At 33.9% G+C, this 18,051-nt stretch overlaps 1 protein-coding gene across 1 annotated transcript; it reads right to left on the bottom strand.

Annotated features, from left to right (window-relative positions):
• Positions 1 to 15,083: 15,083 nt before the first annotated feature.
• LOC131037888 (U-box domain-containing protein 33-like) lies at positions 15,084 to 16,879 on the bottom strand. Its single transcript, XM_059219472.1, has 8 exons — positions 16,823 to 16,879; positions 16,480 to 16,690; positions 16,285 to 16,403; positions 16,052 to 16,176; positions 15,846 to 15,970; positions 15,565 to 15,797; positions 15,319 to 15,414; positions 15,084 to 15,233 (listed from the first exon to the last, which is right to left on the bottom strand). Exons 1-8 carry the CDS (start codon positions 16,877 to 16,879, stop codon positions 15,084 to 15,086), a joined length of 1,116 nt encoding a protein of 371 aa, XP_059075455.1.
• Between the last annotated feature and the right edge of the window lie 1,172 nt (positions 16,880 to 18,051).

Genomic DNA, 18,051 nt, shown 5'->3' on the forward strand with positions numbered 1-18,051 from the left:
ATCCTTCCATGGTGTCCATCACTGTTGGGTCTAGGTTTCCTTTCTTAACCTAGTTTCCCAGGTTGCTTTGCGGGTTGAGGGAGCCTGTAAAAACCCTCTTGGTTTTTCCTATAAAAGGTTTAGGGTACCTTTTCAAAACCCTGTTTACCAAATTGTATTTTCAGGATGTATTATTGTGATATGGGATTTGTTTAGTTGTGGAAGCCATGTAAAACCAGTTTTTAAGGTTGAGATAGCCTAGAAAAACCCTATTGTTGTTCTTTCATTCAATGGATGGTTGGATACTAGTAGTACCCTTTCAGGTTGGGGGAGCCTTTTAAAACCCACCCACAAGGTTGAGGGAGCCTAGAAAAACCTTTAGTATTTTTCTTTTTTATGGACAGGCTAGATGTTGGTAGTTTTCAAGGGCCCAATTTGGCCAATTTGTGTTTTTGGTTATTTTTAGGTTTTTCTATTGGTGAGATGGAAACTCTATTATAGGTTAAGGGAGCCTGGGAAAACCCTGATGTTTGGATGGGGGTGCGAGATAAACCCTCTTTTTCAGCCTCTCAGATCTATAAGGTGGTTTAGATATGTTGTTGTGGACAACCTAGTTTGTGTTGTCCTTATTTTGTGTTTGATTGGTGGTAGTTTTGCTTTGGATATTGTCTTGCAGCCTCTTGTGCCACAAGAGATATAATATTTAATCCATATTGGAAGATCTTGGCTTTGTTATTGTTTTTCTTTGTTGTATCTGTCTGCAATGTCCCTTTGTTGGTTTCGGATCCGTGAAAAATTTAAGAGTTTTAGGTCCCTTCAAAACTTGTTGTATGGGGTTTCTAGTCCCCTCAAAACCTATTTATCCTAATAAAAAATTGTTGGAGTGAATTTTGTAAAAGATAATGATATTAGGTAGTTGTGTGATTTCATAAGAGATTCAAAAAACTATTTCTAACATGTGGTTTATTAGCTAAACAAGGAGGAGGTAGATATTTGTTTTGTGTAAAAGGTATGGAAATGAGGTGCCATCTATAAAAAAAATAGTGACAGTACCTTATTTTGATATATCTCCAAGCTAGAAGAACCTATGATTTAAGTGTTTTATCATGGGCTTTCTAATAAAATCCCTTTCTTTTTGAAAGTTATTCTATTTTTATAAAAATGAGTACCAAGGCTACTATGCCCATATATATTTAGACATAAATTACCTTCATTCTATGTAAATATCTCTTTGCTCCTACTGATCTTTGGCATCACAAAATATGCAAATGACTAAAGTTGATAATTATTAAATGCCATAGACAAAACTCAACCATAAATGTGTTGGTTAGTACACTATAGAATTTACATATTTTTAAAATACTTTTAGAATGTTTCATCACAATCGTAGGAGATAATGGGATTGTGTTTGAGTTGTGAGTACCCATATGGTATTTACAATGCTTTCAAATACCACATTTTTCTTCTAACAAATGACCAATATTTTACCACACATCCTCAACACAAAGGCATACAAAAATCCTAAACACCACAAGAAATGTCAATGAGCATAATTGGCCTAGACTTGGAGGACTCAACATAGTCATTTGTATCAAATATAACTATTTTTAGGTGGAGAAAAAAAATGTAAGCCATTACCAATGAGCTATAATGTAGTTTATTATGTAGATTGAATAGATTAAATTATTTATTTCTTTCATACAAATAATAATTATCGATCGTTGGAGAAAGTATATTTCTAATTTAATACAAACTTGAGAGACTTGTTTTAATGATGAATTATCAATAGAAACCTATATCCAATGAGTTTCATAATGGATGGGGCCAATAATAATGTTTTCTATATTATCACTAAAGGGGGTTGTTAGAAAATAGTGCTTAACATAGGATTAGTTACTAGTTAGGTGTTAGTTGTTAGATGATTAGAAGTTAGCTAGATTTATAAAGAAATTTAAATGTAATATATTAGTATATTATTTATGAGTGAACATTTATTTGTAGATTTGGGATTTTCTCAATTCTCCAACAACAACTTCTCTAGCCAAGTGTTTTGTACTCACAAATTATTAGAAGCCTTCAAATTCCTTAATAAGCTTCTTTAATTTTTTGTCAAACACTGTAATTGCATGGTTATTAACATCATGAGGATCATGAGGGGAGTTGACTTCATGTATTATAAGAAAGGTAGTTTTTGGATTAAGGGGTTATTGCTCTCTTGAGTTTCTTGAGAGGAATAATTTGACATGCAATGTAGGACCAATAAAAATACTTGTCAAATCACAAGAAGCCATAAGTTTTTTACTTTTTTTTATAGGAAGCTTAGATTTAAAACAATTGTTAATGAAGCTCATAAACAAATATAAGTTTCAGAAATAGACAAGTGCTCCTAGAAAGAAATAGAAAGTAGAAAGATAAAAGTGGGAAAGGTTTTTTTTTCTATAGTTTTGTTTTATCACACATAATTCAAATGTAGTATGAAATAATATTTATTTAAATAATTAATCACCTAATTAAGTGCAAGTGTAGAAGAAATAAAATTTATAAATGGCTGAAATTAAACTAGAAGTATATGCAAGCATAAAATATGTCAAGTTCACCAAATTAAAATGATGAGATCCAAAAACAAACAATATAACCTAAAGATCGCAATTTATTCTCATAACATTAGAGAACAAGAATAGGCCTTACTACTATCCTCAAAAATGAGGAAGGTGTTGGGATTCATGTTCCCTCTTTTGTGAAAGAATGGGATAATGTCAAAGTGTTTGTATATGAACTAGGTTGAATGACAAAACAAAAAAGTTTCATACTATTCAATAGATACAAAATTAAAGGAATAAATAGTAAGCCAAATCAGAGATGAGAATATAGAGAGGAACTTGGATCTAGAATTTGAAGATAACTATGTAGGATAGAAGTGGTAGGTGCCCTAGTCTATACATGATGAAGGATTCAAAATATGATTTGAAATGCAATCAAGAGGCTTTGTATAACTATCTCCCCAAAAAATGGGATATTGTAGCTATATAGGGCCACTAGGCACCTTAGTTTGAGGGTTTTTTGTCTGTTCAAAGTTTTTTGTTCTGTATCACTCTCTTCTCTACTAATGTCTAACTTTCCCATTGTTTCATCTAAACCTATGCACATGAAAAAATAAGGAAAAATGTTATACTGTTTAGGATATTGCCTAACTCAAACGCTATATTAGCACATTATCACTTCTACAATAAATAATGCTGAAATATGAGTGTGTTCCCTTGCAAGGATAGAGGCTCAACAAATAATTAATGTTGAAGTGACAAAATATTACCTCAAGTTTGAAACCCTCTGATGTAATCTCACACATGGTGTGATATGAAGTCATACAATATGTTAATGTATACTTTTAATATGGAATGGCATAATGTAATTTATCATGATTGTTGTAGTAGACTAGAATGCTTGAATGCAAATTTGTGCTTAAGTGACTTGAATTCCTTGCTAGAGTGTTACGATGCTTTCTTGAAAATCTTAGAGAATGTAGTTTCTGAAAATGGGAAAGGTACTTGTATTTATATGCATCTTACACCTTTTAAAAAAAAAAATTGGGGTACATCGATAAAGCAAAGTAAATTCACAAAAATCACAAGTTAGAATTTCATACTTCAAAAGTTGATACCATTTTGTTGAGAGATACACTGGACACCCTATTCCTAGCAAAATGTGCTATTACAAATAATAGGAATTGGGGTAAACCAAGTTTGTAGAAATGGTCCCAAAATTAGGCACACATGAGAAAGTTGGTTCCAAACCTAATGTGAAATTGTTAAGGTTAAGAGTTTACAACACTTGACTTTTAAAAACAAAAGTTAGAAAAAAAATTCTATTTGACTATTTGTTTGAGTAATTAGGATATTTATCTAATTATTTAATTAATTAGGTCCTTTAATTACTTTTTCACTTTAGCTAAACTTAGGTGCCTTTTTATTATCTAGAGTTTTTTTTGGTTTTTCTTGTTGGCTTATTTGTCATTGTTGTTATTGATATCATGAATGTCATATTTTATTCAGCATGTATGTATGTGGTTTGGTCTAGAATGATTTCTTTATATATGCAATATGTCTTTATTATGCAATGTATGTATGTACAATTTCGAAGTCTGGTATTTCTTCTTACCAGAAATTGTTTTTGGGTCTGGTCTCATATGGATATGATGAAAGAAAATGTCTCAAGATATTATACATGTGGTCTTATTTGGATATGCTAGAAAGCACTTGTTATTTAATGCTCTTGATGGAAGCCAACACTGCATGAAGATACTTGGATTTATATAGAATGTAGATAAGTCCAATCTCACCCCTTTTGGTTGAGCTGACTTGTCAATTTATTTGGTGTAGATATATATTGCCATCAATTTTATGTGTTAGAGACATGGTTGTTGAAAACCAACTATGTCTATGTTCTATATGTATATGCTAAAAGATTGTGGATGTAGATATTGATATGCAATATCAAACACTATGAATGTATGAGACAACATATGAACTTTAAAGGAAGTATAACTTATGCATGTATTAGATGCAACTACAAAATTTCAAATTTTGTATACTTCATTATTCTGAAATAATCCATTTTTGTATTTTGGCGATGAGTCAAACTGACAGTGAGCCAAACCTTGTACTCTGTAACCAGTTAAAAAATGCATCATTTTTGAGAGAACTATCTCTCTGTGGTTTTTCCCATATTGGATTTTCCACATATAAAATCTAGTATTATGTGTTGTGTGTCTATTTCATTCATTGTATTTAAATTATGTTTCCTTATTAAGGAAAAAAGGGATTTTACGAGGACCCAAAACCACAAAGTTAAAAACAAAAGATTAAAACATGAAGTTCACCAGACAAGAATTTTGCAAACCCAAGAAGAAAATTCAGTAAAACAGAACAAAAACTAGCAAAAAGAAAGCACAAAAAGGAATGCCCTAACCTAAAGTCTTAAGAGTTTCAGTCACCTCAGCCTCAAGGGTACACATATCCTGAGCAACTAACTTCAAATCCTTAATCTCCAAAGGCCTCGTATCCTCTTTCCTCTCCAGGTTGGCTCTAGCCCTTTTGTAGGGTCTAGAATCCTCTTTTCTGTCTTTGTCCTCTTCAAGGTCCATGATCATAGTACCTTGCTAAGTGATTTCTTGTTTCTCCACCATGGTACTCAAAGTAGAGGTCATTTGATTAACTATCTTGTGACAATGCTCCATTATTGTAATCATGATACCCCTTATCTTCTCCATTTCCCCTTCCACATGCACCATTTTTTCTCATTATCAATTTTTATTTTCTCCATAACCTAAATTATTCTTTGTAAACATTTCGCCCCCCTTCTCCTTTTTAGTCCATAAAGCCCCATTAGCATTTTGAGTCATGACTTTGGTTTTCAAATCTTGGACAACTTGCTAGAGATGGCTCTGTTCTTTATGTTGAGCTCTTTAATCTCATGAAATACCCATTTGATCAACTAAAAATAATGAACTTCACCATTTCTTACAATAGCCAAGATATCATCAGGGTATTCTTTGTCCGGTTTAAAATAATGATCATCCGGGTTGAGGTTACCTGGGAATCTAGGGTGGCTCTCCCTATTAGTATCCAAATGCAAAGATAAGAAACCCTCAACATCTTTAGAGAAAGCAGACTTGTCATCAGGGGGGTATTCAGAGTAGGAAACTAGTCTCTTCTGAGAAGTTTTCTTCTCCCCTTCCAACGCATCTTTAGAGGAACCCTTGGGAGTATCTTTAGGAGTATTAGCAGAGACCTCATTTTTCCCCAAGGACATACTCTGTTTATTTTTTTTGGCACCTTCTTGGAAGAGGGGGTCTCCTCCTCCTCCCAATTAGAGGCTGAATTATCATCATTCTCAGACATACTAACATTAGTAAAATAACCTTCAGAGACTGAGACAAAGATAGGGTTGGACGGGGCAGGAATTTGACTATAGTGCTTAGAAATCAATCTAATTAGACCCACATGCATCACTAGGGTATTCCTAGAATTCTTTCTATGCATCTTAATCTTATGGTTTGAAGATTAGAACAAATAATGGGGAAAGGACACCCTCACCTAATGATGAAGTGGTTGAGAAGGGAAAAGTAATAGCCATAAGTCCTAGTGAATCAACCATCCAAAGTGATGAACTCCATGATAATTCTTACAACTTTCCTCCAAACAGTCTTGATAGTCCCAACACCAAAGTACTGCTAAATTTTTTTACAAGAGCCTCCCTCTCTCCCTTTGTTTTTAGAAATTTGAGGACCGCTTCATCGGAGAACTTTCTATCCATAAAAAAATTAACCCCCTTCATAGAGAGCTCAGTAACTTCTCCAATCACATTCTCATCAAATTTTACCCTCTGACCAAATAGAACAACTTCACCATCCTTCCAATTCTTCACAAAATACTGGGTGATTTTTGGGTCTGGGCCATGAAGCTTATCAATGAAGGGGACCAATTCCCCTCTTTTAATTTGTCTCAAGACTTCAAGCTTCTTCTTACTCTCGTCACATGCAGTTGGATCAACCTGTTTCCTACTGCCTCCCATTTTTGCAGTGATCTTTCTTCTGTGTGTCGTAGCTCAAATGAATAGAGAGCAAGTCTAGTAGTAGAGCCAAAGCACCTAGAAAATGTGTCAATATCTGCCACATTTAGGTGTAATTAATGCACCTCCACCATGAAAAATGAGGGCGATGTACCGATCCTTTTCAATATCAATCATCATTAAATTCAGAAGCTTTCCCAAGAATGATATCATAGCCAATTAATGATGTGACATCAACTCCATGATCATTGTAGGTATTCCACGTACGTCATCCTTTTAGCTTTATTCCCTTGTTAGAAAAAAATCAGCCACTTGATTAGTTTTTTGATAAATATGGGTTATCTTAACTTTGTCTCAATTGGTAAGGATGGCCCTGGCCTCATCAATCCAACTTTTGATAGTCTAGAATGGGGGTGAATTCCCTTGTAGACAATCAATTATATTTTTTCAATCTCCCTCTATCCAAACATTCTTGAAATTCTTTTTATACGCTAGGTCGATAACATTGTAAGCACCTATCGATTCAGCAATATGGTTGGATTGAGAGCCCAGGGGGAGTGCCACCACCAAAGTAAAATTGCCATTATCATCTCTTAACACTCCCCCACTCCTTGCATTTAAATTATGTTATGTGATTGTCTAATTAGAATTTTTAATAAGATTAAGGGAGTGCTGATTCACCCCTACCCTCTCAATATTCCATATATTCAACAATTGGTATCATATCCATGTCCTTTAGAATAGTTTAATCACTTGAAGGAGATCTTGAAAGTTGAACTTATGAATTTAAATGAATATTTGACAAATTATTTTCAAGAATTTTAGATGGTATATTCTGAAAACAAAGATCTGAAGGAGAATATCCAACTAGATAATTAATGCATCAAAAGGCTAAGAGAGAAAATCAAAAAATTTAAGATAAGGCACAAAGAATTTAATGAGAAACTCAAACAAGCAAATAGCACTATTGCAGATATGAGAATCAAGAATAAGGAAAATGAGAAAACCAAGGAACATGTGAACAAAATGATGAAATGCAAATCAAAAGAATGTGAAAATTTAAAGAAAGAAGTAATACCTTTCAAGGTAGAAAAAGTGAAGCAACAAAAGAGAAATATTGAATACCATAAACCTAACATAATGATGAATACTAAGGAAGTTCTGGAAACTAAGAAGGAAGAAAAGAGTAAATCTAGTGAATATTTACAACCCAAAGAAGATTCACGTCTAGTAAAAGCAGTAGCCACCAAGGAATAAAAGGGTAATTCTTTGATCGAGGAGCAGGTAAGTATGAAAAAACCTCCTTCAATGGTTCTTATTATAAATGCAATAAAGTAGGACATAAGGAAGTAGACTATAGAAGTAGTATAAACCAAACCTTTAAACCTTTCTTTAGTAGATGTTACATATCCAATAAATATGGTTATAAAGCTAATTAGTGTAGGAGTCCGATTATAAATCAGAATACAAATAATTACTTTAGAGGAAGATGTTAGACATGCAATTTTTTTGGACACAAAGCTAACGAGTGCAGGTTCAAGACAAAATCTGACAAACATCAAGTATCACAACTGCAATAAATTTGGACTTATGGCAAGACAATGCAAAAGCAATGAGGTTCAAAATCAAACCGAATTGGAAAAAAGGTCAACGTGGAAGATATCAAAGTTGAAATGAAGAAGATCTAGAGAAAGAAGGAGACCGCAAATACGTTAGCATCCAGTTCCGATGCAGGCACATCATCCAAAAACTGGAAAGTCTGTGGCTTTGGCCCAAGGGGAGTAATATGAAATCATATTCATATCCCCTACCAAAGTAGTATGAAGCCACACTAATGACAGAAGAGAGCTTGAAGAAGTCTGGTTGTCAATATCATAACTCATCACAGGATCAAACAGGGTGTTATGAAAGTCAAGAATGTGGAAGACAACTCATGCGCATTTAATGTGAAGCTCTAGATAAATAATTATAAGGACAATGCTTCGAGTAATTTCACTTTACCTTGAATTAAAGAAAGATTCAAGAGTTGTGAATGTAGTTAATGTAATCATTGAGCTAGGGCTTATCCGACAAAGATCCGTTAGGGTTTGCAGTTTGTAGAATCAAAGATCATGGACGTGCTCCCACTATCATTGATTTTGTTGCCAATACCTGAACTGTATTAACAAAGACACCATACAAAGCAATATAGACTGATCCAGTTGGAGGGTTCTTGAACATACCCACTAGGCTTGTTCTAGCAGAAGATGTTAGGTCCTATGTTCGTGTCAAGTTGAAAGAGTTTAGTCTTCATAAGAAAATGCTAGATTTTTGGACTGAGAAGTTGATTGATGAGCATGGACAGGTAAATCCTGAATACGCTAACCTAGTCAAAAATAATTTGAACACATAAAATAATTTTCCCAATTTATGCCATGACGAAAAATGGGTTAAGGTAGACATGAGCATATTTCATGATGGGTTTCTCTCGTTAGATCAAACTCACCTGATAATGAAGGATGTGATGAACACCATCACTGGTCTGAGTGACTCCAAAGGGATTCCCGAACCAAAATATGCCAAGAACAAGGTTGTTATGGACTTGATTGGTGCAACATTTGACAAACACTCTTTGGTAATTAATAATGCCAAGAATTCGACAATTAAATATCTAGTGATGATGATCGAAAATAAAATCTATTTCAAAAATAGGGAAAATTCTATCTCAGGAATGACAATTCAGATGGCATATGAGATGGTGGAGCTAAACAAGGATTTTGACCTCTATGAAATCTTCCATCAACAATTTCTGGAGAACTTTGTTAAATGTAGAAAGAAGAAACACTCTTTCAAATTCAAAACCCTTACACTATGCATCATATTCTACTTCATGCATAAGTTACTTGATTGACATAGGGTTCTTTGGTCTATGGACAGTCCGGTAGCCCATTAAATTGCAAACAAGCTTTGAGGATTTATCAATGAGAAGGGAAGAGAAGAAGAGTTCACGATATTCTTCACCATTTTCCAAATGAATATGTAGAATAGAGACATAATTTTGAAAGAAATTGTTGTTAACTATAAGAACGATATTACATTTGTGATCATGGCTGATAAATGTTATATGGAAGCAGTGGTGCCTAGAAAAGTTTGGGTACCCCCATTCAAATATCAGGGGATTCCTAATATGCTTGAAGGTGCATTCAAGGTTCTTCTAGAAAGTCTGATCAATGAGTCGCAAGAACGTTTTGGGACTATAGATGAGAAATTCTTGCAAGTTTGGATGGTAAACTCTAAGCAAGGGTGTGAAAATATAGTGAAAAAGGTAATACAAGAATCCATGGACAAAGTGAAGCTAACAAAGGAGGAAATTTCTAAAGTTAGGCATTCCAGAAGACTTGGTGCATCTAGAACAACTAATGTTGCTTAGAAGGAGATCTCCTCATTGAGTTTCCCAAAGAAGAAAATTGAAATAAAAAAGAAGACTACTATTCTTGAATCTGAAGAAGAGGAAGATGCAGAGCAATACAAGATACATGTCCGGAAATCCAAAGGAAAGAAAGTCAAAAAGTCACTCAATGATAAAAGCTTATGTGAATCCCTTGCACAAGGCTCAATACCAAAAGAGGTAGAAAATCTATTCAATAAGACTAATGCTGAATATCATAATAGTATGTTCAAAGATTTTATAATGTATTATGTGAAGTATGATACTACAATTGATCAATTTATAAACATTTCTCCAAATGATCTATGTGATGAGTTGATGAGAATGAGGTAAATGGCTAGAGAACATGAACAAACTATTAAGGAGCATGTATTTGAGTTAATTGGTTTATCTCTCTCCCATGATAATAAGACTACTCTCATTGAGGCATGCAAGACTGATTTGAGAACCAAGAAGACTCTAGATAGTCTTATTCTAGGTGAACTCAATGCCAAGGAAAATCTTAAGAATCAGATCATAGAAACCATTATGTCAATTGCTAAGAACCTTTGTCTATTTCCTTATGTGCCAATTTATTATTTTAACATCCCTGGAGATAATCTCTCTAATAATCCTATTAATGGTCAAGTAGATGATGTGTCTTTCATGGAGAATTATATGGAAAATTCTATGAATAATAGTATGGACATTCCTGGAGCCTATGAGGTTCCTCTGGTTAACTCTGAGTCCAACAAAGGCAAAGTGATTGAAGGTTTTGTTGATAATCGAGTATCTAATTAGACTAAAAAGAAAGAACCTAAATCCAATATTCCATTTGAAGTTAGAGCAAGCAGACTAACAAAGGAATCCAATGTGTAGGTATCTATATTCCATACCAGTTTTTATACATCTAAAGATGCTTGAAGGAAAATATTTTATGCTTCCTTAATTCTTCCACGTATTACATCATCCATGCAATCAATTGACTTTTCTAACGTTGATCGGATTCAAAAGATTGAGATTGGAGAAGCATTTATTTCATCTGCTAGGCAATATTTTTTAAAGAAAGACAGGATTATTGAAGATCTATTGGTAGCACTTCATGCTGCGATTCCTGAGTGTCAATTGGATTCAGACACTCCCATTGCAGAAAAATGCAAAATGTTAATTAGTTCATTGGGCAATCATGCAGATAAAATAAGAGAAAAGTATGAAAAGGATATAAAAGATGATAGAAAAACTCTTGCATGAATTCAAGGCTAAATGTGAATCAGCACGTCTCCAGCTTTCCCAGGTTATCTCTTTAAGTTAGTCTTACTAAGAAAATAGTGATATATTATTTTCTTTCAGTTTCCAGTGGCTAGATGGTAAAATTAAAGATGAGATGAACATCATTGAAGATAAGGTCCAGCAAGCTCAAGTCAATTCAAATTGTCTAAAGACTTATCTAGCTCTGGAAGATCAAAGATTGAGGAACTTCATGAGAGGTACTATGAACTAAAGTAGCAAAGGGACAAATCATTCTTCCTCTAGGAAAGATAAGACACCTGCGAAATGAGAGTGTTTCCTTTATGAACAGAGCTCTCTCCCGTCCCACCTAGTTCTCTTACTCCAATCCCAATTCCATTCAAGAAGTAGAGAAATTACATGCATCCCTATTGGTGCACATTGAGTTTTTGACAAAATCTATTTCTCACTGAGACAAGCACAAGGACACTTGGATAGCTCATGCCCAAAACCTTAAGTAGTCCCCTGGTTGACAATGATTATCCTTGTTAGGCAATTTTTCTTTTGCACTATTTCTAACTCTTTTTTACCCTTTATAATTGTTGTCAAAGGGGTAGTAGTGGGAGTAGTAGTAGGTGTTAACTATCTTTTATGTTATTTCATGCTAAAACCTTCAGATAATTGGTATTTATACCATTTATTTTAGCAAACTTACACTGTATAATTTTATATTGCCATTAATGACAAAGGGGGAAATTGTTGGCCTGTTTGTCATTGTTGTCATTGATGTCATGAATGACATATTCTATACAACATGTATGTATGTGGTTCTATCCAGAAAGTTTTCTTTATACATGCAATATTTCTTTATTATGCAATGTATGTATGCATAGCTTCGAAGTTTGGTATTTCTTCTTACCGAAAATTATTTTTGGGTCCAGTTTTATTCAGATACGATTAAAGTAGATGTCTCAATATATTATAGATCAAGTCCTATCTGGATATGTTGGAAAGCACTTGTTGTTTAACGCTCTTTATGGAAGTTGACACTACATGAAGATACTTCAGTTGTTGTACCATGTGGATAAGTCTGGTTTCACGCCAACTTGTCAGTCTATTTGGTGGAGATATATATTACCATCAGTATTATGTGTTAGAGACATTGTCAATAAAAAATAACTATTTTGTGTTCTATATGTATATGTGAAAAGATTGTAGATGTAGATATTGATGTGTGATATCAAACACTATGAATGAATGAGACAATGTATGAACTTCAAAAAAACTGTACCTTATTTATGTATCAGATGCAACTATGTAACAATTCAAATTTTGCATACTTCATTATCTGGAAGTAAGCCATTTTTGCATTCTGGTAGAGAGTGAGACCGACAGTGAGCCAAACCTTGTACTCTGTAACCGGTTACATATTGCATCATTCCTGAGAGAACTATTTCTCTGCGGTTTTTTCTATATTGGGTTTTCCACGTATAAAATTTGGTGTAATGTGTGTTTTGTGTCTATTTAATTCATTGCATTTAAATTATGTTATGTGATTGGCTAATTAGATTTTTTAATAAGTTCAAGGGAATACTGATTCACCCCTCCCCTCTCAATATTCAGGATATTCAACATTTCTAGGATGTAGTTGAGTATAATTTAGCTCCTACTTTGCATTGTTTTAGTTCTCCTAATTTTAGCATTAGTGTTTTCCCCCCTAGGGTTTCATTCATCCTTTATAAGGATTCATTCATTCATTGTAATTGTATCTCCAATATTGTTTTGTGTAATAATACAAAATTCTCTAGTTTTTATAGAACATACAATCTTTGCTTTATCTCTTTTATGTGATAGGTGTTTTGTTTGGAGATGAATCATGGCTCTTATGGTTCATCATCAACTTCTACATGGTATCAGAGCATGGTCTTTACTCCTACACTCTTGATCTTAATACTTTTCCTCCAACTAGTAACCACTAGGAGCCATCTTCTTTTGAATTGTTTAATACTAAAAAAAATGTCTCTTAAAAATTATTCACTTAAAAGAACATCTCTATAAAATAACATATTTTGATATTTAAATGATCAGTTTCCATATCTAGAGCTTGGGTACTTGTATATTTATTTGCAACCTATTTGAGTAGTGTAAACTATGTACCAACTATAAATTAAAGTGTTTGAGAGTATCATGGAGGTACTTGTATAGTGATTTGTTTGAATTTTATCTTAATCTTGTTGCACTATGGTTTTATCTATGGTTCTTCATCAACATTTGTAACATTTTCTTTCTTAATTTGAAATAGTTAGTTAGGAGTTGTGTTCCTAATTATTTTTCTCATTTTTCTATCTTTTTATAATTGGGCACTAGGTCAAGCCTTATTTTTTGGGTACTCGAATGTCTTTTTGTATCCATCTAGCTCTGTTTAAGGGGGGGGGGTGTGTGTGTATGTGTTAGTGTAGAATATTCTACCTAAAATATTCCTTTTAGATAACATTTTTAGTAGATATTATATTTCTAGGATAATGTTTTTGAGATGTGCAATCTTGCATGAGCTCACATGCCTATATTCTAAATAGCAGTTGTTATTCTAGATATATCATCTCATGCTATATGCGTGTGTGTACTTCTTTTCTAAGCTAATTAATCCTTTTTTCTATTGTATTGCACATTCTATGTCTTTCATTAAATATCTTAGTTTGAGTATGTTCTTTCTTGACTTGCATGCTTTGCTGCTACTAACAATCTAGTGATTCTATTTAATCTCACAAATACAAATCATGATAGTCTGAAATAGTTATTGGAATATAGGTTTTCATTTAAAGAACACAACAATATACCATAAATATCTTGGGATGTTAATTTTAGATCATAAATAGGAATGTTAAGGAGAATGGTATGGTTGATGCTCTATCTAGGAGGGATGAACCCACAAAGTCAGTATTATATTTCATTATGATAACGAATTTGTACCCTTGTTATAGATGATTATAGGACTAGGCTAAGGAAACAAAAGATTATTATAGCTCAAAGTAGGTAATAGCATCTATTGAATCTATCTAAGAATTTGTCAAAAGTAAATGGATCAATATGCAAACATTATATTAGATGGGACAACAATATTTTTCTTAAAAAATCTGGTGGAAAAAAAACCAACTTCCTTTTTAACCATTATATTATTTAGAATTAAATTATTCAATATGTTCTACAGTCTTTACAAGGATTTAATTATTTTACAAGTACTCTAAAGGTTGGAATCTTAAACAAGCTAATGCTTTATTGAAATGATAACATGTACAACCTTTGTAAATTCATAAGAAAATATACATAAAGCAATGATAACAAACACTAACATTATAATTATCAAATCAATCACTAGTATACCAAGAATCAAATAAATAAATATTGATTACACCATGATGTTAACATTCCAACATATCACAAAGAGTGATGTATCCATATGAATAATCATTGTGTATATGTAGCCACTACTAGCATCTTCAAGCTTGTGTTAGAACATATAAGCATTCTGTAATTTTTATGGAGTAGAATGTTCCCATCTTTATGATCATAAAGATGGTCAATAACAAACCCAAGAACCAAAATTATGCCACTTGATATTTATTGTAGGACATAGTGTGGTATATAACGCAATAAATTAAAATGAAAATGATCGACCAAAATCCTCTAGTGATGTTTTCCAAGGAATATTCGATGAATTCTACGTTAGTAGAGGGAGAGGAGGGAGTTCCAAGGCGAGCCATAGAATGCAACAGGTCTTGAAGCTCTTTAATTTCTTCCTCCTTTTCTTTCAAAATGCGGCAATTTTGCATCCCCACCACCGCGAGTTCCTCCTCTGCGGCGTGGAGCTCCTGAATAGCTTGGTAACGTTCATGTGAGAATTTCCTCAATTGTGTGGCCACTGATTTCCCGTTGTCGACATTACTTCTAGCTCCTCTTCCACTTCCTTTACCCTCCTTGTTAAGTCTTGGCAATACTCTTCTTTCATTTTCGACACCAATATCGCATCTTGTAGGGCAGCTTCAGTAGCCCTAAACTGATAAATACACGAAGATTCAAGCATTTTCACCCGGACCCAACAATTGTGTCTTAAATAGTAGAAAAGAAAAGTAGTGTCATACCTTGCGAGCTGACTCCATGGCATCCGCCTTTTCGTTCTCCGCCTCTTCCGACGCATCCCTGAGCACAAATTTCAGGCTTTCCCTATCTGTCCTCTCCTGCTGCATTTAATTTTGAATATTTGTAAATCCTACGAATCGCGACCTTTTATTAGAAGTAAAGTAAGAAATGCTTAAGGTGAGGATATACTGGAGATTCTTGAGTTTCATGGCCATCAATTTGTTGACGTTCTGTCCCTCTTATATCACAGGAAAGTTCACTGATTGCGTCAAAACCAATTGGTTCTCTTTGTCAGGCTTACTATCTCTCATGACACTGTCTGGCGTAAACCCTCGCTCATTTAAAAATTTCTCCGGTGTTTTAATGGGGGTGGGCGAATCTAGTAGGAAGTTTGGCTGCAATGACCATGGTCCACCAAAATCCTCTGATGATGTTTCGAAATTCGCATTAGCAAACGAACGATGGTGCCTATAAATATCAACTGTAATAAATGGACAGAATCTTTTGCAAAATCTGACAAGTTACTGACCATTATCCACGAAAGATCTTTCCCTCACTGCTAGAAGTTTTCCTTTACACACGATCGATATGTCGCAGGAGTTGATCGCGTGCATTAGAACGTAACCCGCTTTGCCTGCTCGTTGCATCTTTCTCCTGTACAGAGTAGAATTAAAAGACAATCAGTGCGTTGAAAGGTCCTGATGATGATGTTTACTACAATATTGTTCCGCATACTTGGATTCTGCACCGCCTGCTGACGATGTGCCCATGATAAGCTTTCTGATAACTTGCTCTGAAACCATTTCGACGATTCCCCTGCGAACATCCGCCCTCATAACTATCAAAGCCTTTGCTTTCACCTGTTGTATAGCAAAGTACTTCAGACATTTCGTTTCAGGTAGCCCTCATTGTCGAAAATGATATGCAACAGGGTGTCCTTTTAGTTATCAAAGAGCTGAAATTCATACCTTGGCTTGGGAACAAATCTGCAAATAAAATTCCATGCAATCATTTAACTTTCGCTTTTCATCCTCTACGTGCGCGTCCACCACACTCTTGCATACTCGATTGAGAGGAATTTTCCCAACTGCAATGGAAAGACATCGAAATTTTAAGCAATGAAAAAGACTGAAACTTGAGTCCAAATTTAGTTAACCACTTACAGGGCGATGGAATGGTTCTTATAGGATGCTGAACGTGAAGTAAAACTAAAGATTCAGCTGGTTTGTTCTGGAGAGTCCATCGGAGAGTAGAGACACTTTGTAACAGGTCTTTTCCGAGGGCCACAAAAACTTCTTGGCATTTGCTTCCCATTATAGAGTCCTCACGCACGCTTAATGGCTGTAACTGAGTATGTACATTCCTTTCTTTACCCTTCACAAATAAATCGTATGGGCATTTAAAAGGAATCTGAACAGTCTAGCCGAACAGATTCCATACTTATCTTTCGTACTTGAAGACACCAGCAACGACTACACCCATGACCCTCCATAGGTTTTTGCGAACCTGAAAATATTGATCTATAGGCGCATTGAATATAAAAAGCGTAATATCTGTTCTCATCATCAGAGAAAAACATAGCAGAGCTAGATGGCCGGTTAGTTCGATCCGCTAAAAACAAATTAACCCAGTAATCTTCGATTTCCTGAGTGGTATATTACTACGGTCCGGATATGTCATATTATTTTACCACTGGTATGGGGGAGATGACTCTATGCAAGCTGTTCGGATATGTCATATTACTCTATGATTCCAATTAATTTAAGAGTTTTTAGTTAGTGATATTTATAATTTATATTTTTATTCAAATTAGTGATTTGATTTTATGCAATACAATTATTCATTTTACTTTTTAATTTTTTTAAATCTTTGGCTTAAAATATTAGTGTTGAAATATATTGTTTGAATTACATTCATGTTGGATTTTTTTATTGTGTTTCAACTATTTATATTGTGGAGGTACATGTGACATCTTAGTTAAGCATGCAAGCATATGAGTAAAAGCAATAGTAGTATATGCATAGTGGATGTATGGCAAGCATAACCTTTAATTAAATAATTATGATCATTTATATTGTTTCATATATGTAGTTACATCAATCTAGGTGGCATCCACAACATAAGTATGGTAAAACAATGTCCAGTTTATTATCATTGCATTATGTATTCTATTATTTTTTAAGATTATAAGAGGTAGCCTTGACAAATTGGTATATTATTATAAGTCATTTGTAGTATATTTACTATTATATACTTCTCTTGTCCACATTATTTCAAGACGTTCTCAACATCTAGAAGGAAAGAAATATGCATCCTTTTTTTTCATTTTGGAGATTGTGAACCACATATTTCTTTAAATTTGACAAAAAAAATTCTTAAATTTGGAGTGTTTATTAAAGACACATTGAATCTCCTTCCAAATTTGAGATCATTTGAACTAGCTTTGAGGGTATTATAATGAAATTATGGCTTTTTTAGAGCCCAACCAAGTGTATTTAAAAGCATTATAGACTTGACTATATATGCCCATAAAATATAGTGACTTTGTTTAAACAAGGCTACCTTTTATGACAAATCTAAAAGAAAATGTAAGTGGGTTTTCCCTTTGTCAAATATTTTCCCAAGCCTATTTTGTATGACCGCTATGTGTTGACCATGCTGTGAGGTCTCTAAAAATTCTAATAAATTCTACATATTAGAGTTAATGGGGTCATTTCCTTAGGTTGTGTGAGTTG

Source organism: Cryptomeria japonica, chromosome 4 (assembly GCF_030272615.1).
Source record: "Cryptomeria japonica chromosome 4, Sugi_1.0, whole genome shotgun sequence".
Classification (NCBI taxonomy): Eukaryota; Viridiplantae; Streptophyta; class Pinopsida; order Cupressales; family Cupressaceae; genus Cryptomeria; species Cryptomeria japonica.

Bases quoted from the DNA above. Each gene is read 5' to 3' on its own strand.
- LOC131037888 (XM_059219472.1), bottom strand. From the start codon at position 16,879: ATGAGAACAGATATTACGCTTTTTATATTCAATGCGCCTATAGATCAA. The intron at 15,971-16,051 runs GTATGCGGAACA...TACTCTGTACAG, and splicing joins GCAGGCGGTGCAGAATCCAA to GAGAAAGATGCAACGAGCAG. The intron at 15,798-15,845 runs GTCAGTAACTTG...CATTTATTACAG, and splicing joins AAGATCTTTCGTGGATAATG to TTGATATTTATAGGCACCAT.